At 39.4% G+C, this 22052-nt stretch overlaps 1 protein-coding gene across 1 annotated transcript in view; it reads right to left on the bottom strand.

Annotated features, from left to right (window-relative positions):
* Positions 1-2645: 2645 nt before the first annotated feature.
* Positions 2646-22052, bottom strand: part of TIE1/2 (Tie-like receptor tyrosine kinase) — a 48267-nt gene continuing 28860 nt past the window's right edge. The window contains exons 8-27 of the mRNA XM_030996160.1: positions 20191-20306; positions 19264-19438; positions 17702-17989; positions 16724-17026; positions 16297-16370; positions 15353-15569; positions 14213-14400; positions 13488-13590; positions 12785-13090; positions 12162-12260; positions 11198-11391; positions 9838-10084; positions 9187-9297; positions 7971-8179; positions 7403-7516; positions 6636-6706; positions 5433-5473; positions 4706-4802; positions 4082-4181; positions 2646-3105 (exon numbers count right to left, since the gene is read on the bottom strand). Of these exons, the coding sequence (XP_030852020.1) occupies positions 3013-3105; positions 4082-4181; positions 4706-4802; positions 5433-5473; positions 6636-6706; positions 7403-7516; positions 7971-8179; positions 9187-9297; positions 9838-10084; positions 11198-11391; positions 12162-12260; positions 12785-13090; positions 13488-13590; positions 14213-14400; positions 15353-15569; positions 16297-16370; positions 16724-17026; positions 17702-17989; positions 19264-19438; positions 20191-20306 (3146 nt within the window). The 3' untranslated portion in view covers positions 2646-3012. The remainder of the gene's footprint in view (positions 3106-4081; positions 4182-4705; positions 4803-5432; positions 5474-6635; positions 6707-7402; positions 7517-7970; positions 8180-9186; positions 9298-9837; positions 10085-11197; positions 11392-12161; positions 12261-12784; positions 13091-13487; positions 13591-14212; positions 14401-15352; positions 15570-16296; positions 16371-16723; positions 17027-17701; positions 17990-19263; positions 19439-20190; positions 20307-22052) is intronic.

The following is a 22052-nucleotide window of genomic DNA, read 5'->3' as shown; positions in this document are numbered from 1 at the left end:
AAAGATTTAATAACTTGAATTTGTATCAAACGATTTTATTGTATTCATGTATTGATATGATTCAATAATAATAATTTAAAAAAACACGGGCGATAGGCACTACTACATTACATTCCACAAGATTGCTGAACAAGATTTTTTCTCAAATTTTTAAAGAAAACCTCTAGGTGAAATCTTTGCGTTTTGCAATGGTTATCAAACAATTTCAGAGGGATTGGGGAGGGGCATGAATTACATTCAAATTTTTTGTCAACCATTCTTATTTTTAACACAATATGGGTATTGAATCGTTTTGTCCTATTCAGGCAGGACTTGATAAATCATGAAGAAAGAAAACGAAGCAACATCATCCTGATTTTCATATGATTTTATTTACAAAGGCGAGTTATTTCTAATGGAAAATACAACATGGAATATACTGCAAGCTATACAAACAATGAAATTCTCGTGTCTCATCTTGGCAAACCATAGATCTTAATACTGATTGGACAGCAGATAGCATAATATACAGCTTTTACGTAATCGCACCATTTTTGGCAGTTCTGCTTATTACATTAGAATGTCCACGTATGTAAAAGTGCAAAAATGATAATACCTTTTTCATTCATAGAACGTCGGACGAACGCCAATAGCTTACTATGTACAAAAATGCGTACAAAATATTGCAAAAAGTTAAGATTGCTATTAATTTTACAATAATAAACGCTAGTTATTTACAGCTACAAAGTTAGATTTAGAGCTCCTGGCATGAAAGCGATAATATAATGTCCTAACACATGCAGTTATTTATTATACACATTTATTTTCATAAAATTCAGGTATATTTACAATTCCAAAGAAACAGTGAAATGAGAATGATTAACAATGATGAACAAATCATCTATGTACACGCGTTTCGTTTTTCCACAGGAGCAATAACATTACATCGATATATTTTTTGTAGATGCTTGATTTCACTACGCCATGATAGCAAATGATTAGGTTCCACAGCTGTAACTAATTAAGCTAATGAATTAGTCGATGAATTTTCGGTATAAATCCATTTAACTTCCACAAGTTATTAAACGGTTCAATTAATGATAAAAAGGTTATTCTTAAAAAAATTGAGAACACAAATTGTCAACGTTGAAACGGTTTAGAGTCTAATATAATATCAACGAAACAAATGTAATTGTAACATGAATATGTATGTTTAAAAGATGATATAGAAATCAACAAATTAATTTAAATTATCAATCATCAATGATGGGAAATATTTATAAATTTCTTTCAAATCTCAAAACAGCTGAATTATGATTTTCTTTTTTTAATAAACATAATACTGTGAATATTGTAATCTCGAAAGACTAGTAATGATAAGAATAAAGAAATCCAATTCAATTCAATTGTGTAAAAAATATATCGAATCACGAAAAGGATATCCCAGTTCATTAAACCGAAGATGTTTATAAAAAAAATAATGAGTACTCTACATTCTAGTACATTGTGATATAGTACTTGACAATTTACTATTTCATCAGGTCACATAGAAGTATATCATCAAAACATTAGATGTATATAGGTGCAATACTAGGCAGCAAACAGTGTGAATATTATTTAACAGTACTGATATCATTCGGTATCCACACGTTTTGCCTCGCTTTAAAAAAAACCACACGGATGTCGAATCACAATCGATGTTCATTGATATCGTTTCTGGTCATGTGATCACATCAATTTAATGAAGATTCGTTTGCCGCGCTTTATTGTATGCTTTTGTCGTCTGCTTTAAACTGGGTAGTGATTCTTATTTCCAGCCATTACACATTCATTTGTTCGTCATTCATTCATTAGTTATGATACGGAAATGTTTTGCAAATTCTTCCTTTCAAAGTGTTTGTCTAAACATTCATCACTATCCTTCGGAAACTGGTTTACGTCGATGAAACTGATGAAAATGACATTTTCTCTCAATGACGTTTCGTTATTAAAAATCCTAACCACCCCCTCTTCTCAATTCCTTTAATTCATATCTTAAAGGGGCATGATCCCCGTATTCCAGAGGGCGTTCAAAATACGTACGCGCTGGCGGACGGTGCTATAGCTGCCTATTGACACCAACAGAATACGGCTCTTACGCAGATGGCATGTTCCAATAACTACACTGGCGGAAACGTGCCCCTTTAAGTCTTACAGGGATATGGTGTATTTTTCCCTGACCAAAACCAAGATTTATATAGAGGAGAGCCTAATGAAATATGTTCCTATTATAACCATATCTCTTCATTCTGTTCATGGTCTAAGAAAAAATGCCGTGTATAAATTGAGGGATATTCATTATTAACTAATTTGACACAGTGTTGTACATTATTGCTGAATAACGAGACTCTTACTTAGGGGGCCCCTGACCGGTTGAATTATTGTCATTAGTACTTTAATGCCCGCGGCACGCGAAGCGTCATTTATCCTGACGTTAAACTGCGTCAAAAACTGTTGGGGATCTTTGACGCACAATGTCAGAGCGAGATCGTAAACTCAGTGAAAATGCAAGATGAACAGTGCCAATATTGTTTTAAAATAGATGCATAGGCAATTCCCTTCAGAAGCATGATTAATTTGATTGAAAACGCAATACAACTGACGCCTCGCGTACAACGGGCATAGCGTAAAAGAATGAATACGACATTGTCACCAATATGCCTCCGCCGGAGTATAGCCATTGTCAGAGTTAGCAAGTTATATCTTAAAGGATACACATTTCTTTTAAAAAACAGATACCTAATAGATAACCACACAGAGGTGGATGGACGGACAAACGGACACACAATCAGACATTACGACAATAAACTGGTTTATGTCCAACTCGGTCATTTATGCTGGATAAAACATGTCAACTCTCTTCGCATGATCGACGTGCAGGCTAGGGTGGAACGATGAAGACATCATTAGTACCATTCATACCGAGTTGACGGGTTGGTTCGCGATGTTGGAACAAGGGGGATCTTAAGATTGTTTTTTTATCATGGAAGTTTTTCACATAGCCCAGCTATCGTGTTTGAAGTCTTCATCTGAGTTGAGCTCGGAGAACTGAAGATCGTTTTCAAGTTTGTCCAAATTTACGTAGGGCTGCGGAGAAAGAGAGATACTAGGATTACTTGTATCATAAAATACAATGAGAATAAATCAGTTGGTAGTCGGTGAAGGTAGAGAGGAAACGTACCACCCCCCCCCCCCCCCGGTTGAAAGGTAGGGGAAACAAAGACAAAAGACAAGGAAAAGCGAAACAAATATACTAAAATCGAGGTTTGATTTGATTAGGTCTACGTTATTTACCTAGGAAGTCCCTATGACGTACACAGGGGCTTGCACCGACAACCCTCTCCCATGGACCAACAAACAAAGGACGGGGGCGTAAATCAACTTTACCCTATCCTGGACACGCCGCTTAATCTTGATCGAGTCGGGGGTCCTCCCAGTAGAGCGGTAATCAATGGGACCAACCGCCCACAAGACCTACAGCCCACGAGACCCACATTGACACAAAGGTCGATAGAAAATATAGAAACTAAGATCTGCAAGACCTATGTTGCCCACTATATTGATCGTGGAGGTGTCGTGGTATAGTGATTACAATCACTTGACTCTCAATGCAAGGGTTGAGGGTTCGAATCCCAGCCCGACACCTACGTCTTTTGGCAAGACTTTATTCCACATTTGTAATTCTTCGCCCAAGTGTAAATGTTAAAATGGTAATTGCTGGGGTCCTCAGGAAGAACATCATTGGTGCTTATGAAGCCTCCCTTGGTAACTGACATTATTGTTATTATCATACTAACAGAACAACGAAATGTATTCGGGAAGACAGAAAATGTCGGTCTCGTGGACTATCGGTCTCATTCGGGAAGACAGAAAATGTCGGTCTCGTCGACTGTCGGTCTCATTCGGGAAGACAGAAAATGTCGGTCTCGTAGACTGTCGGTCTCATTCGGGAAGACAGAAAATGTCGGTCTCGTGGACTATCGGTCTCATTCGGGAAGACAGAAAATATCGGTCTCGTGGACTTTCGGTCTCAGAGGCTGTAGCCCAGCCGATGGAGTCTTACCTGTTTTGCCTTGACGAGTCCAGACAGTACTGTGTAAAGTTGATCGAACGTGGGTCGATCATGGGGTCGATCACGCCAGCAATGACGCATGATGTTGTACCTAAAACAGGGGGTCAAAATGAATTAAAAAATAACATAAAAATAAATATGAATACATCGTCAACAAATTTGCTCCAGGCTCTAGGGTTTTTTAATACTTTTATTACGATGACGGTGATGAGGACGATGAAAACAAAAATTATTACTAGTTTCATTATTTTAATATTATTCATAATGCTGTTGCTGTTGTTTTTATTATATTTCATGATTTTTTTTTTCATTGCAAATAATCATGCAATTACTTTATCAACTATATAAAAGCCAATCGATTGTTATTATTAGTATCGTGCCAGTTGTGTAAGCTAAAAGACGAATTACGTTCGAACGAATATTAATCTTTAATATCAATGATCATTTTGTTATTTATTGTCAGACTGCCTAGATATAAAACACCGATGAATATAATATAATTTCATAAATACACAAAAATGTGATATTATCATTATGATTACGGAAAATATCTTGGATTGAAATGGAGTTTTAGGCTAGATTTAGTGTTCAGCATAGTTAAATGATATTACTTACACCTCATCTTCGCAATTGAGAGGCTTTTCCATGCGGAACCCTAGGGGCAACCTCTCGTACAGCTCAGCACACGTCATGCCAGGGTAAGGTGTCCCACCTGCAAAGATTATAAGGAAACAATACACTGAACAAATATTTGTTGACGAATATTATGCTATCATTAGTTTGAAAATGATGTTTTTAATATTAGTGATAACAATGATAATGATGATGATAATAAAAGTAATGATAATAATAAAAGTAATAATACAGCTACTATTACTACTACTACTATTACTGCTGCTACTACTACTACTACTACTACTGCTACTACTATACTATTACTACTAATAATAATATTAATAAAACTGGTAATGATAATAATTGGATTTGTATAGCGCCTTTTCCATAGGATACCAACAAAAAATCGGTTACCCCGTCATATCTTACTAGTACGTGTATTGTAAATTCTTAGCCATCTATCAAATTCTAGTTTGAAATTTAAGTTCATCCTTCGAAAATCGAGATCAATGCCAGAAACTGAAAAATTCTCTAAAGAGCATTAAAAGAAACATACAGTGTATATTAAGCCACTAAGGACGACTTTTTGGAAGATTTTTTTTTTTTTTTTAAATTTCAAACAAAGGTGGACGTCTCATTATCATTATCATTGATTTTTTTTTTAAATATTGCATTATAAAGGCTTGAAATCGGAGGAAATGTGCAAATAAAGCTAAGGTTAACTCACCCAGGGTACAAATCTCCCACAAAAGAACTCCAAACGACCATCTATATTGTAGAAATAAACAATGAAATACAATTATGATAGAACATACTAAATCCAGCTTTTCAAATGGACGAGGCATAATTTAGTACATGTATATTGTTCCGCATGTCACAATTCTAATCCTCTGATCATACAGATTGATCGAAACTAAGGGTAATCCATGTAAATGGGCCGAAAACTGAAACGTCACATTTACCGGGCAATAGTATACCAAAAATACACAGCAGTGAGGGCACACGTGACCAGGCATACACGTCGCGTACACGTGACCAGGCATTTATTGTACCTAACACGTAATTTTGATAATGACCGGTCATTAGTAAAATTACGGGTTAGGCGCTATAAATGCCTGGTCACGTGCAGGCTCTCAACCAATCATTTGATTAGGATTCACTTCATCATCTTATAACAATTTTTTTTCAATGTTATGTAGCTGGGTAGGATTGCAAACAAACCATAGTTTTGCCTGTACTGGATTACAAATGAAATCACGCGGTGAAATATGTCAATAACAAAGTGACTTATCAACAAAACTTAAATGAGCAAATCTGAAGAAAATGAAGAACGTGTTCAAGATTAGATCCTCAAGTCTGGATATGATTATGTTTCTGTTTTTTTTAAAACTCAGATCAACGCCTTCATTGATTTTGGATAATATTGGAAGACAAATTCAGTCAAAATAAATATCTAAACAGAGTGCTTCATATCCAATTGAAATGAAAAGTATACTATCATTGAATCAAGATGGGGCTATATGCTGATGAAGAAGATACTCTCTGCGACTGCGGAGAGACTCAGACGATGGTCCACATCTTGGGTTGCACAGATGAAGACCAGGGCCCCGTTTCACAAAACTTGTCATTAGTGACAAATGACAGTTTTTGTTATAAGTTACTGAAATCCTTGCTACTGATTGGTTGTCAGCAAATTTGTCACTGATTGTTGTCATTTGTCATTGAGAAAAGGCTTTGTGAAACGGGTCCCTGGCCTTTATTAAATAGACGACCTTCGCAGCCAACGGGCGATGAAATAACTTAATTTAATTTAATTTAATTTAATTTAATTTAGGACGTTATACTAATCTTGATCTAAGGAGACACGAACGAAAGATCAAATATGGAAATGCTTGACTCAGTGGATATATTGTTAATAAAGAAAACTCACACATCGCTCTTGGTAGTGTAGACACTATAGTTCAGGGATTCTATGGCCATCCAACGAACTGGCAAACGACCCTGAGTTTGGAAGAAGAAAAAGGAGAGAATTTATGATTAGGTATTCATAGTCGGGAGCATAATGGTTCTGTGGTTATAGGAGAATTTTGTGTACCGTGGGGTTCGGAAATTAGAATGGAGATGTGTAAAAGGGGGGAAAAGGGAAGGAATTCAGATTCAGATTCAGATTCAGATTCAGATTTTATTGTCCACGTTAAAAAACACAGAAATTTGGCCTCCACAGGCAGGAGAATGCCACCTTACCTCTTAAAATGCAGGCATAAATTAGCATTGATGAAAAATCGAAAAGTTGAAAACATGGCCAACTTGATTGAAAAAAGCAACGGTTCTGAATCTCACCGTGTTATGCCAATGTAAGGAAACAATGAACAGTGTGTGCATAAGTTTTTGCTTTTTCTTCTTATGCATCTAGTATTTAGAGATTATATCTTTTTTTGGAGCCAAAAAAAAAAGGAGGAACGATGTCTCTTAAAGCGGTACTGAACATAAAAACTGCCTGCCCTAGCATACTGTTTATTATACACCGCCATCCTAATGCGGGAACTAATAGCACAGTTAGGAAAGCAGCGAGTTACAGGACCATACTGCTACAGCTGACCTGAAACGGCGCTAGATAAGCTTTCCTGGTAGTGCCTCCAGTACAGTATGTATTTAAAGAAATGAAATTAACCTGAAGGTAGAAGGCCTAATACTTACTGCAGTGGTCTTTACATAAACTTCATCACTCCTTGATAACCCGAAGTCGGTGACTTTGCAAACGTAGTTATCACAGACCAAGATATTGCGGGCAGCCAAGTCACGATGCACACACTGTTAAAGGACATGTACAGACAATTATGAATATTTAAGTCATAAATTAATATCTTTTCCAATATCAGGTCATTATTTCAAAAACGCCTTTTTACCCCAATAGTATGGTAACAATGACTCAAAATCTAGGTACATATTAGTATTTATTTCAGTTTTAAGTGACAAAAAAAGGATTGCCATTTATATGCCTGACTTCGCCTGGGGGAAATGGCGTGTTCGATTTAGCATTCAACCATTACACTTTTATCATCAAAATTTAAGTTATTTATTTTGTATATAACATTCATTTACCCTTGATATAAGATCCTAGTTTGGGCTGTCGTTCCGTTTGACACGTTGGTGATGTTCGAAACAGCATAACCAATAAGCATTTAATATGAATATAAATGATTGGTACTGTTTTTCAAACCCCACTTCCAGCACCCTCTGCGCTGCTCCCCAGAGCATATCTTACCCCTTTCTGAGCCAGATGCTGCATGCCCAGGGCTACGTCAGCAGCGAATCCAAGAATCTGCTCCGCTGTCAAACTCGTGGACACGTTGACTTTAAAGCGACTAGTCGGACTCGAAGGGAACGGCGAATCGGCCTCAATAGTACGACTGGATCGTAGGAAATTGAGTAGGTTGCCATATCGAGCATACTCAGTCGCAACATAAAGGATACCTGGTTTGGGGAATAATGAAAATGTTTACTAGTTGGACGCGATTCCAAATACTGATTTATGTTACAGTAGGATTGCGGTTGCACAATGTGAGAGGGGGCCAGGGGGGGGGGGGGGGGGAGGATTGTAGAGTCTTGAAAAGGACTCTCGGAAATTTTTCTTTCTTGAATGCGTGTAGTCCTGAAAAAGACTGTTGATTGATCTATGTGTTGATACGCATATTCCTACTCACACACGAAAGTGTATTTAAAGGTAAAGACCAGTATTGGAAACGCCCCAATTTCAAAAAATGAAATGGAAGCTCTCATTATCAATCATGTGAAAGAATATGTTTTGACTAATACGTGATGATAAAAAATTTGCCGGGAAACCGCCTACTAATTCATATATTTGGTAAATTTGTTTCTCTCATGGTCTGTGAGAGATATAGGGTAGTCCCATATACATCTTTCTGTGTATAGTGCTTGTAACTTTACGAAGAATGGGCCAAATTTCTTATCATTTTGATGATTCCAGAACCTTGCAGATGCTAGATGCTAGATGATCAACCTTTTCTGATCGATTCCACAACGTTTCTTTCACAATGCAATCGCCTGACCATAACTGGTCTTTACCTTTAAAAACACGTCAATGATTATTGTATTGTTTGGAACAGTAAGTTTTCTTCAAAATCCAGAGCTTTTTTATCATCACTATCAGGTTTGTCGATGTGGGAAGAGGGAGAAGCCCTGGAGAATGTGATGACATCTTGAACAGAATCAATAAGCTCACATTGCCGTTAGGTTGTCAAATGGGACTTTCACATTTGATGAAAGATTGTTAATTGTGGCCACAATTTCTCTTCTAACTACGACGAAACGCTGACAACCGTTTCCTTTGCCTAGCGCATTATGAGCTTCAGCTCTCACACCTGTTTTGGTTCATACTAACCATAATTATGAACCTGTTACGAGCATGATAACCAAAACAGATGGGGACGTGTTCCTCAATTTCGAGCTCTATCACTTACCTTGGTGTTCACATGCCCCTACCAGGTTCACAATGTTGGGGTGTGTTCCTACTTTACACATAATCTCAAGTTCTCCCATAAAGTCTTTGCGATCTGCTTCAGATGTCCCATCTGAAAAAGGCAGACAAAAAGCAAATATTTGTTAGAAGGTATAGATATTTTTCTATTATTTCATGAAAAATTACACGCAAAAAAGAACAGCCGCCTCATACGCTATCCGATGAAATCAATTTTATACAACATAACAAACTCACAAGGCAATACCATTTTATTTAAAAAAATCTTGAAATTATCTCCCAAAAAGGAACTACCTCAGCAAGCCAACCTGCTGCAATATGCTTCACATGTTATTAACGACGCAACTTTTAGGTAATTCATGACCTCTTATAATGACAAATGAAGAGATAAAATGGTACAGCACTTGAAAATAGTAATATTAAGCGCTATGGAAACGTTACAATTATTATCATTGTTGAAGAAAAAGTTAATTTATAATACGAAAAGTTGTTAAAGAATTTTATTCTATTTGCCTTAGGTCAAGCCGTTACTAAATCTAAATCATGACTTATCTTCAATTCAAAATTACATTTCAAAGGCCACAACTTTCATTAATCTTCGACGATTTGGATGTCGACCACGGGTCATAGCTACCTTTCAGCGTCTTGACGGCGACTTCGATGACGCCTCCGTCCTTCTTCACCGTCGCTTTCATCACTTGGCCAAAGTTACCTTCAGCGATGACGAAGTTCTCGAGCGTTAGGCAGTCGAGCGGGATTCTCCAGTAGTCTATCGGCGGCAGAGGTGATCCAGGGGGTGACGCCATGGCACCCAACATCAGTCCACGGCTATTTTCGTCGTAGTCATTTGTAGCGGACTGAGCGGACTGCTGTCGGGCCAACTAAAATAGCAGGATTAACAGTAAACAAAATCAATAACAGGCGAATAAGACAATAATACAGTTTCTGAATTACACGAAGTTGTGTAGCTTAATTACTTAAGATCTTGGTTTGTTGGATAATTCAAATGTTATTACTTACCATTGGGGATACTGTGCAAGCAAACACATATTAAACATACTAAATTATGAAGGAGTATCTCTTTTAAATTGATTTAAGCCCCACTGTCCTACTTGTAGCTACTTGTTCCCTCTATATAGAAAACTTTCCCAAATCGGTGCCTGTTGGTCCCCCATGATCCTCATTTTCTTATGTTAGTTGAGAGCTGAGTTAATGAGATAGCCACCTGTCAGTGACCTCGCTGTGTGGTCTAATCCATTCTGGCCCAGTAGTATTGACGGGCTTTAAAACAAAAATATATAATTTAAAAAATTTAAAAAACACCACGATGTGCCAACAGTGGCCCATGGCAAGCAACGACATTGGGATGGAGGACACGTTGAGCCATGCAGCACCAGAATGTTATGATGGCCCGACTTTAGAGGATTGTTGTGTTGCATTGCCAAAATGTGTCCTCTATGTAGAAACAACGTTAGGCTAACGTTATACTTTGGGGACGTTTAAACTCCAGGCCAACGTCAGAATGATGTTTCGCCATCTTCTTACGGTATATTTGCCTTAAAGGTATAGACCAGTTCTGGTCATGCGATTGCATTGTGAAAGAAACGTTGTGAAATCGATCAGAAAAGGTTGATCATCTAGCATATAATAATTAGTGTGTACTGCAAGGTTCTGGAATCATCAAAATGATATGAAATTTGGCCCAGTCATGGTAAAGTAAACAAGCACTGTACACAGCAAGATGTATATGGGACTACGCGATATCTATCCAGTCCGGATAGATATGATAGTTTACCAAATATATCAATTAGTAGGCGGTTTCCCGGCAACATTTGTATCATCACGTATTAGTCAAAACATATTCTTTCATATGATTGGTAATAGGAGCTTCTATTTCATTTTTTTTTGGAGACGTTTTTGGGGGGGCGTTTCCGAAACTGGTCTATACCTTTAAGCTTTTGTCCATTTATGGTATCGCTTTCTGAGATTCTTACCATTTCATTAAACCGGTAAGTACCGATCTCCGATCCGGCGATGCTCGCAACGAACTCCACACTCCCTGCCGTCTTCCTCTTCTTGTACATCCAGCCTCCGAAGACGATAGCGACGATGATGATGATTGAGACACAAACGAGGCCGAGGGCGAGCACGGTGTTGCTTGATATTCCACCACTGGCCTTGTTCTCACCTGTAAGACGATTATCCAAGATTGTGTTTTTTGATTTTTTGATTAAAGCCCTATTTTCGACGCTCTTACAGCGTCTTAATGTCCATATGCCCCCAAGTTTCAACAACCTGATGTTCCAATACTTGTTTATTACAACGCCATTTTGTTGCTGGCTCGCAAGTTCATCAGAATGATTTAAATGTTATGATTCTTATGTTTCGACGCCCCTATACGACGTCATTAATTTTCTCGTGCTTGCTCCTACGTTTCGATGTCTTTATGATACATCGCCATTATGTTTTTCAAGTGTGCCCTTATGTTTCAACACCCATATGGTGCGACGCCATAATGTTCAGTTGTCTATATGTTCGTAAAAACCCATTGTATTGGTCAGGGGCGGATCCAGGATTTGCCGATAGGGGGGGGGGGCCTAAAATGTGAAAATCGCGCCGACCAATATCTCGCTCAGTGGGGGGGGGGGGGGTAGTGATCATAATTTTTTTTCCTCGTATTTGACCTCGAAAATGTGAAAATCGTGCCGACCAATATCTCGCTCAGTGGGGGGGGGGGGGGGTAGTGAGCATTGGGACGCTCATATGTTACAAAGTTGTTATGTTGTGACGTTCCTATGGGCTACACAAAAATGTGTGCCATTTAACGATTCCTCACCTGCTCTAAAATGGTTCAAAGGAGACAATCTTTATCATCAAAATGCATAAGGATATTGGAAGGTGTTCAAACCATTGTGTTAGAGTTGTTTTGACGGTACTATTGAGGTTACATGTACTTACTAATTGAAGGTCCCGTTCGACCACCTGTTTCGTTGGGCAGGTCTGGATTTCCCCTAACAGTGATTGCAATAGGTGGTGTGGTGAGGTACTTCGCTGCTTCTGTAAGGTTATTGAAAAGAAGCAAATATATGATGAGTGATATATGCACACACACCCACAAACACCCACGCACACACATTCACACACGCACACACACAAATATGCAGAGAACGGTCGGGTTGGTAGAGAGCGGGGTACAGATGATGAAAATGGTACTCGCACAGGTAACCCTGGAACAGTTATTGATGATGTTTGGTGTAATATATTTGAGGTCAAAAATTCACAGAAGTACAATTTTAACATTCCTCAATAATGTATCAAAGTGAAATGTAAGTATTGATCAATTTGACGAATACCTGTAGTCTGAAGAGTGAATTATAATTTGGGAACATTTGACTTGCACTGGTGTCAATTTACGTGGCCACGTTCAAACCGAATTTTAGACGTTATTGTTGATTGAACAACAAACGTAGATTTGTACCATTTCTCCCTGTTATCTCTCTCTCTCTCTCTACTTTAAATTTGTCATATCTCTCCAGCGGCCATTTCCTCATGATGCCCCTGTCAAATCTCTCGTTCCCTACCTTCTGTAGTGAGTGTTTTGTGGCTGATCGATGGCGTGAAGGGTCCCGGTCCTTCCAACGTGAAGGCTCGGACCTTGAAGGTGTATCTCCTATTCGGGATCAGGTTCGTCAATGTCGCCAACGTCTCCGTCACGTTCTCAACGTCGCTCTGGTATACGCCATCGGTCGTCACGTACATGACGTTCCACTCGTAGACGATGATCACACCGTTCCGCTGGTCCACCGGAGGCGGGCGCCACGCAAAGGACATTCTGGTGTCCATTGTCTGACCGATAACCGATGGAGTAGAAGGCGGTCCACTAGGAGCTGAGGTAAAATAAAAAGATATATTTGACAAGAGTCCTTGATGTTCGTTATGAACGTGCACAAAGCAAGGTCTAAACACGACAGGAACTACCAATCGCTGACACAGTCTGTGTCAGAAATAGGACGTCCCATGTGAAACGAGCAACATGGTGGCAAGTCGTTTAGCAAGACATTAACATACATTTGTCTCTCTCTTCACCAAGGTGCTAAATGTGTACCACGTAGGATGCGAAAACCATCGCAGTTTGATCAGCATTATGAGCGTCTGTTAAATGGCACATGGCTGGATAGCTCCCCAGGAATAATAATAATATATCTGTAAAGCGCTTAGAGACTTCGTCAATGTAGTAAAGACTAAATAAACCCAGAAATTATCAAGGTTTGATATGGCTCTTACCTGTTTCCTTTGTGGTGACTTCTTTCCTGCTGATTTCGCCTACTAATACGGTACGTGCATATACCTCTACTACATACGACGTGTAAGGCTTGAGGTTAAAGATCTACGAGAAAAAAAAGACAAACAATTTACTTCGGCACCAGTGTAATATGCATTTTTCTTCATTGTAATACACGTCTTATCATTAAATCACATGTTCTATAAAGCTGGAATAGATGTTACATTCTCTTCAAAGTATTTATATCTCCAGAAGTTTGAAGTTCTATTACATTCATAGGCATTCCGCATTTTAAATCCTTGGTATAAGGTACGGCGTTTTTGGTTTTATAATGACATCATCGATTATGGAAAGATAATACCAAGAGAGCATTTTTCAATAAAACAAAATACTTTCTGTTTGGTTTCCGAGAGGGTAAACAAGCTCGATTTAACTTGTTATTTCATATGCCCATCATTATATATTCTCTGTCAAGTGCAAATGGGAAAAGTTATCTTTAATTAATAGGTTGAAGCGTTTTCATTAAGTTGAGTGAGTTTTTCTGTTTATCATAATAAATTTGCTTTGTCAAGTAACATTAGATACAGTATATGGACATACGTACAATTGCTGTAAACATGTTTGCTTTAACTGATCTGTCACAGCAAATATTATTTTGTTCCAATTTGAACGACCGAATGGAAATCTGTTATCAAAAATAAATGAGAAGGCTGAACTGTGTAAGCACCTGAGACACTGTATTTTGAGTTGTATCATCCCAGTGGGCTGTGTCACTGACAACACCATCAACCTTCTCAAAGACCTTGATAGAGTAGTGCACGATGTCACCTCTGGTTTCCTCAGGGATACGCCAACTAGCCGTTATCGTGTCCGATGACGTCACGGTCAGCTGGAAGTTACCCACAGGCCCAGGAGCTGTACAGTTCAAATTAGATTCATATTTATTGTTGGAGGGGTGGAATAGGATAAAAGATATGGGAGAGTGTAGAAAGCTAAGCCCGCGTTCCAAACAAGTTTTATCAGGATTATCGTAATAATCAGTATTACCATTATCATTATCATCATCATTATCACCATCATCACTACCATCATCCTCATCATCATCATTACTATCATCACCATCGTAAAATACGATAACTAAAAGATAAAACCATCCGTTAAAATCTCCCCAAATAATTAACTTCAGTGATGATAGTGTTGTTGATGATGATGATGAGTTTTGTAAAAAAAAAAACAATTACATAATTGCTATAGCAATAAATATAAGAAAATAATAATAATGAATGTATGGTTTTTGATATATGTATATTCATATCCATTGTACATACCACAAATTTCCATTGTTAAATGGACAATGGATATAAACTTTATGAACCTCATGAACCTAAAATAATAATAGTAATAAGAAGAAGATGAATGATGATATCAATTTCGATAAAGATTACGATGATGACGTAGATAATGTTGAAGATAATTGATTGCACAATCCCTAACTGCAACCTTAAAACTAAAGATATGTATATATATTGTATATTATTGACCAATGAATTGCATGAAACAACATATACCTTTAAATACAGCTCACCCGAAAAAAAATCCACGAATAAAGCAGGCCAAAAACATGTGATTGATAATTTTACATTAAAAAAAGCAAATAAAAGTATCATCCATTCAGAGCCAAAAGGATGTTAACTTTGTGTAATTTATATGGGTTAAGGCTCTTCTGGCTTCAAACAGATTATATATCTTCCATGAGGTTCCCATTGCTAATGTCTTCGGATCATCGGTTTGGCGATTGCCATTATTCGGAAGCCTACATCATTTCCCAAAAGACTATGCAAGTAGATGAAAGGATTTCTGAACTTACGTCCTTGTCTGGTTGTGGCGCTCGACAGCGTCGATACGGAGTCACCGCCGCAGTTGAAGGGTATCAGAATGACCGTGTAATGGGTATTTGCAAGTAAACCGGTGAGTTTGTGAGTCCGAGTACCCGAGTCGGGGATCTCAACAGTCCTTACACTACCTCCTGACTTCTGGTATTCAATCCGAAAACCGCTCAGCTCGTCCCCGGTATCACGAATTTGCTAATTTTTCATACAAAAAAAATTCAGTTGGTTTCATTTATAGTTTCAACTAGGGACAGACTATAAAACGATTATATCATAACGAACTTGGAAATGCAGAAATAGTGTTTAAGAAATATCAGATCCCTGACATGATGCCCGAGAGATGACCAGGGGGCCTTTTTTGGAGGGGGCATGGTGTACAAACATTTTACTAGATAAGAACATGACAATTACCAAGCTTGGCTTGTTAGAACTCTTGTGAGTAATGTGCTGCGGGATCCCATATCCTTGAACTGCTGGCGAACGGAGCAACAATATCAAGCTCTGTAATTATTAGGATCTCTGTCCAGTAGTGCCGTGTCTGTGCCATCAACCTGGATCGACCAAATCAATTGATTCATAATATATATAATATTTTTTCCCCGTGACATGAGAGTAATATTAATCGCTTCATTCGTTTAATTAAATGTGATGTTAATGGTTATTGTATAATTGTGTTAAGTGGGGGCACGCTACAAAAGTCCTATTTCGCACCCCGGGGAAACGTGTCTGACACGGCCGGTTGTAGCAACTACTCCGAAGATCAAGATACATTGATCTTGATCTAAGGAGACACGAAGAAACAAACCTAGGGCTGTCTTATGTTTTGGTTATACCCTATCACGAAGATTACATCATTCTATCGAAAGGGAATTGTATATAGACATTGATAAACAAATTAATTTATTATTGATTAAGTACATACCGTCCATTTTAATTCGATTGATGACCATTCTTCGATAGGCGCCGTTAGTTTCAACCTAAATTCAGTCGTTGGTCCTGGCAAGATAAACAGTGTGAACGCCATAATTAATTCAAATTAAAAGCAGTGATATTCCTTCGAAGAAAAATCGATCATACATGGAAAGAGCCTCGCGGCTGCTATACTTATTCCTATATTTTCTAAACGGTTGTACGAAACTTTCTCCGCGGTAGTTAGCTACTCTAACCGAAATCAGAACTTCAACGCTGGACGAAACCCTTACCCTAAACCTACACACAAAACTCGATTGCAACCGTCTCTCTGTACTTTGAATGAAATAAAACCCGGATCGATTGTCGCCGGAGGATTTTTTTTGGAGCAGCTTTCGGAAGAGACCAAAGGTATAGCAAAATCGTCATTCTTTACGTACTCGAACACGTGGTCGTGAATGATGTCGTGGGACCGTAGGTTCCTCGCCCACCAGTTCCTCGTCGCCATATGACCACACGGACCTCGTAATCTTGATTGTGGACGAGATTAGGCACGAAGACGGCTATCGCGTCATCGATAGGGACCGTCATCGGTGTCCAAGCATCGCCGCCGACTCGTGTTAACTGGAGCTCAGCGCCCTGGATGGGTCCGTCGCCGGTGTATTCGTCGATGTTAAGGTTGATCTCCACAGCGCGAGAGTTGGTGTCCACTATGATAGGGCTGTTCACGGGCACGGGTTGAACTGCAAGGGGAAGATGTAAATGTCGAGAAAACAAAAATGAGACGAGTGAATAGATGAAGAGATATATGTATGGAAAAGGGGAGACGGTGACAATGTCATCAACAGAGGCAGAGAAAGTGATCCGAAATAGAAAAGCAGGGAAGGGTAGAGAGAGAGAGAGAGATGGAGAGAGAGAGAGAGACGGAGAGAGAGAGAGAGATGGAGAGAGAGAGAGAGAGAACGAGAGGAAAGAGAGAAAAGTTGAGCACATATGAAGTAGTTTGATAGAAAATCGTCCAGAGTGACATATTAGAATACAAGTTAGTATTCAACAAAATTATGAAAAAATGCAATAAAAAGGTCTAATAACTTAGCAAAAGTTTCCATCAACACGAAAAGAACTTGAAAATGGTCTTTTCTGTCACATTTCAAAAATATCACGATGACATGGATAGTATTCTAAATCTAGGACGTATCTAAGAACAATTTGATCCTGCTTTGACCCTAAAGGAAGCGCTGTTGATGAGATGGAATCGTTCCTTGTCTTTCTTGCATCGCGCAATACTCAAGACTATATTCTGTTGTTTTTCTTTTCTTGCAAACATAATTTACAGCACCGCTAAAAGAACAAAAGGTATTCACGATTAAGAAACATGTGTTCAATATAAAATAGTGAAGAAGACTTTTCTTTCTTACTGAAGACCTCGAGGCTGCACTCTTGCTGGTCTGATCCCGTTATTCCATTCGCTATGCAGTGATAGGTGCCTTCATCTCCCTTCGTCACCCCAGGGATGGAGAATAGAAAGGTCGGGGAGCTCGTAAGCCCGACGGGTTCACCGGATTCTATCACGTTGCTTGAAGGGGTTAACAGTGTTACGTTCACGTCTTGGTAGGATAATCCTTCCACCTTACAATGGAATTTCGCTCTCTGGTCGAGGTTGACGACTTCCGCTAACCGGAACTCCCTTATCCGTGGTGGGTCACCTGTGGATGAATGATTAGTTCAAGAGGGTCGTTTACTTGGGTGCTATCATAGCGTATTGCGAGGGATAGTTGCGACGATTCTAGGACGACTACCCCCCCCCCCGGAAAACTATCCAAGGGGGTAGTTGTCTGGGGGTAATTGTCCGGGGGTAGTTGTCCTGGGGTTAGTTATTCTAGGGGGTAGTTGTCCAGGGAATTGTCCTAGGGGGTAGTTGTCCTAGGGGGTAGTTTTCTGGGGGGTAGTTGTCCGGGGGGTAGTTGTCATGGGGGGAGTTGTCCGGGGGAATTGTCCTAGGGGTATTTGTCCTAGGGGGTAGTTGACTGGCGGTGGTAATCCGGGGGTGGATGTCCAGAGGTTAGGTGCCCGGATACGAGTTGCGACACATGAAGATACATGTGTGCGAGCGTTGTTGTAGATTGAATAATGGAGCTCCATGAAATGACTGACCTATCTGACGCGACATCCGCTATCGCAACCTCCCCTACATTAGCTAGCTATGGGTGTATTTAATAGAACCATTTCATAACTAAGTGACCCCGTGTATCCAGAGATGTTTTTATACGTGTAGAGGTCCCATATACATTGGGAATGTTAGATTCATCACTCCAATGTGATGCAGCCGAATGGCCCAACTTCATGAACATTTCTGTTCTATTTCCTGAAGAAGAATACATCCAACGTTATTTCATGGAATGCAAATAAGCCATAACTTTCTTTCAGGGGAAAGTTCATAAATAACAATTAACCAGATACAGATAATAATTTTCCTCCCATGTGCATATGGTAAAATTGGACTGGGCTTATTGTATTTGAGTCAACAGCACATCCGAGAGTGCAAAATTAAACTTTAAAGGTTCCAATTTTAGTTGTTCGGCATCCTTAAAGGAGTTGCATCCTTTGGTCTTTGTCCTAGCTTCTGCACTTGTACAAGGGTCTAAGTACCTTTCAGCGTGCACCATATTTTAATTCTGGAACTACTGCTTTTGTGACTTTACAGGTGCAATATAATATTTATTTCCTAGTTTCATACACTGGACATCTCATTACGGCAACGAAGGAGAACAAAGGCACACGAGACCGACCGCTCACGAGACCGACAACCCACAAGACCGGTGAGCCACGATACCGATAAGGTCGGTCTAGTAGACTCGAATAGAAAAGCTGTCAAAAGTCCTGAAAGTTCGATGTGTCGGTCTTATGAGTTGTCGGTCGTCAGCCTCGTGGACTGTCGACCTTGTGGGCTGCCGTTCTCATGGACTGTATCCGTTCTTACCTGTAACGTTCACCTTCAGGGTTAGGGATGTATCTTGACCCCGGAAGTTAACGGGACGACACAGGAAGTTCCAGTTACCAATCGAACCGACAGGGGTAAAGGACAACCCCAGGCTCGTGCTTGTAGGAAAGGAATAATCTTCCCCCATACCAATCATATTGGATGGATTTAATCGCTGCGGGAAAAGAAAATACGAATTCACGTTTAAACATTCCATACGAAAATTAAAACACATAAACGTTCTAAATAATACATAATGAAATGCAAGACACATTCCTTTTGTAATTTAAATTGTAATTACTAGGGCTTTCTGTTTGCACAACCAACTTGATGTACGACATGAAATTTACTGACCGACGGTGTCACGTCTTCCCACAGGTCCCTGTCTTACAAAAAAAAAATTGTTTCGATGTCGCAACTCGACGGCACGGCTTGTTCGCATGACCATTGTGATCACGTGACCCACTCTTGGAGATCAACACACAGCTGAAGTTCTCGATTTCGCTACAACGAAGATTTACCCCGAGTGCGATCGTACGATCCAGCCGACGACGTAATCATGAACTTGACTCGTGCTTCAGCTTCACGTCGTAGATCTCATCGGTCGTGCAAATCGAAAGCTCTCGTCTATTGGCCTAACCCGGTTATTAGATTCAATTGCTAACCTACAAATGACAGTGCGCTCCGCTCACTTGGTAGACGTTCAGGCCAGGCGCCATTTTACAAGCCCACACATGCCTTTCCAATCACATGGACGTTCGCATTCTACCGGTTACAATTTAGATTAATTTCCCTGCCTAAGGACATACATGTAGTGCCATGCTAGGGCGAGGATCGAACCCACAACCTCGGCAACTCCTGTCAAATGTTAAAACCACTCGGCTACAACACTTCTGTGTCGTCGGACACTAAGCACGTACACCTTACCTCGATTTCAAATGCAGGACATTGATTGGCGGGAACCGCAGACGTGCAACCGCATATCAGCTGTACTCGGGTTTCATCTACCATTGCTACATCATGGGATGTGTTGAAATAGAATGCTGTAAGTTGGAAAGAAAATATTCGAGAATCATAAATCATGTAATCATCACGGTAAGACGGTGGATTTGACCAAGAGGCCCAGTGGGTGGGTGTGGTACGGAGTAGGCCTAAATTATGTTCAAGTAACTCGTGTGCCCCCTCCCATTCCCTGGTCATACTTGTTCTCTCAATTTCTTCTTGTAAGAGATGTCTGAAGAATAATTAGGCTTCTGGGGAAAATGAGAACTTTTTATTATCCATTTTTTTTTCGTTATCTATTTCATCAATTTATTAATTAATTTACTTATACATCTATTAATTTCATATCTTATTCATTCATTGATTCATTTTTTTTCTAATACTTATTACGTAACTATGTATTTGTTTGTTTATTTATTTGTGTATCTATTCACTCATTCATTCAATCAATCATTTATATATTGAGATCTATTTATGTTGTCGGCGTTGATTTCAAGACCAGTGCCCCCATCTGCTACAGAAAAAGACCAAGCTCCATAACTGCCATGGTTTTGGTCGATCCCTTTGTGAATTGACAGTAAGAAGATAACATGAAGAAAAGAGACGGACAGAGAGATAGAGATGCCGACAGATAGAGAAAGCAATACCGAGAGACAGAGACAGCGACACTGAGAGACAGGGAAAGAGATTCTGAGAGGCAGAGAAAGCGATACTGAGAGGCAGAGAAAGAGATACTGAGAGACAGAGATAGAGATACTGAGAGACAGAGAAAGAGATACTGAGAGACATAGATAGAGATACTGAGAGACAGAGAAAGAGATACTGAGAGACAGAGATAGAGATAATGAGAGGCAGAGAAAGCGATACTGAGAGACAGAGAAAGAGATACTGAGAGACAGAGATAGAGATAATGAGAGTCAGAGAAAGAGATACTGAGAAACAGAGATAGAGATACTGAGAGACAGAGAAAGAGATACTGAGAGACAGAGATAGAGATACTGAGAGGCAGAGTTAGAGATACTGAGAGGCAGAGAAAGAGATACTGAGAGGCAGAGATAGAGATACTGAGAGACAGAGTTAGAGATACTGAGAGACAGAGAAAGAGATACTGAGAGACAGAGATAGAGATACTGAGAGGCAGAGAAAGAGATACTGAGAGACAGAGATAGAGAAAATGAGAGACAGAGTTAGAGATAATGAGAGACAGAGAAAGAGATACTGAGAGACAGAGATAGAGATACTGAGAGGCAGAGTTAGAGATACTGAGAGACAGAGAAAGAGATACTGAGAGACAGAGAAAGAGATAATGAGAGACAGAGTTAGAGATACTGAGAGACAGAGAAAGAGATACTGAGAGACAGAGTTAGAGATACTGAGAGGCAGAGTTAGAGATACTGAGAGACAGAGAAAGAGATACTGAGAGACAGAGATAGAGATACTGAGAGGCAGAGTTAGAGATAATGAGAGACAGAGAAAGAGATACTGAGAGACAGAGAAAGAGATAATGAGAGACAGAGTTAGAGATACTGAGAGACAGAGAAAGAGATACTGAGAGACAGAGTTAGAGATACTGAGAGGCAGAGTTAGAGATACTGAGAGACAGAGAAAGAGATACTGAGAGACAGAGATAGAGATACTGAGAGGCAGAGAAAGAGATACTGAGAGACAGAGATAGAGAAAATGAGAGACAGAGTTAGAGATAATGAGAGACAGAGAAAGAGATACTGAGAGACAGAGATAGAGATACTGAGAGACAGAGTTAGAGATAATGAGAGACAGAGTTAGAG

Source organism: Strongylocentrotus purpuratus, unplaced genomic scaffold (assembly GCF_000002235.5).
Source record: "Strongylocentrotus purpuratus isolate Spur 01 unplaced genomic scaffold, Spur_5.0 spur5_scaffold_3, whole genome shotgun sequence".
Lineage (NCBI taxonomy): Eukaryota > Metazoa > Echinodermata > Echinoidea > Camarodonta > Strongylocentrotidae > Strongylocentrotus > Strongylocentrotus purpuratus.
Note: the sequence above shows the minus strand (reverse complement) of the source record. Positions and strands in the feature narration are given on the sequence as shown.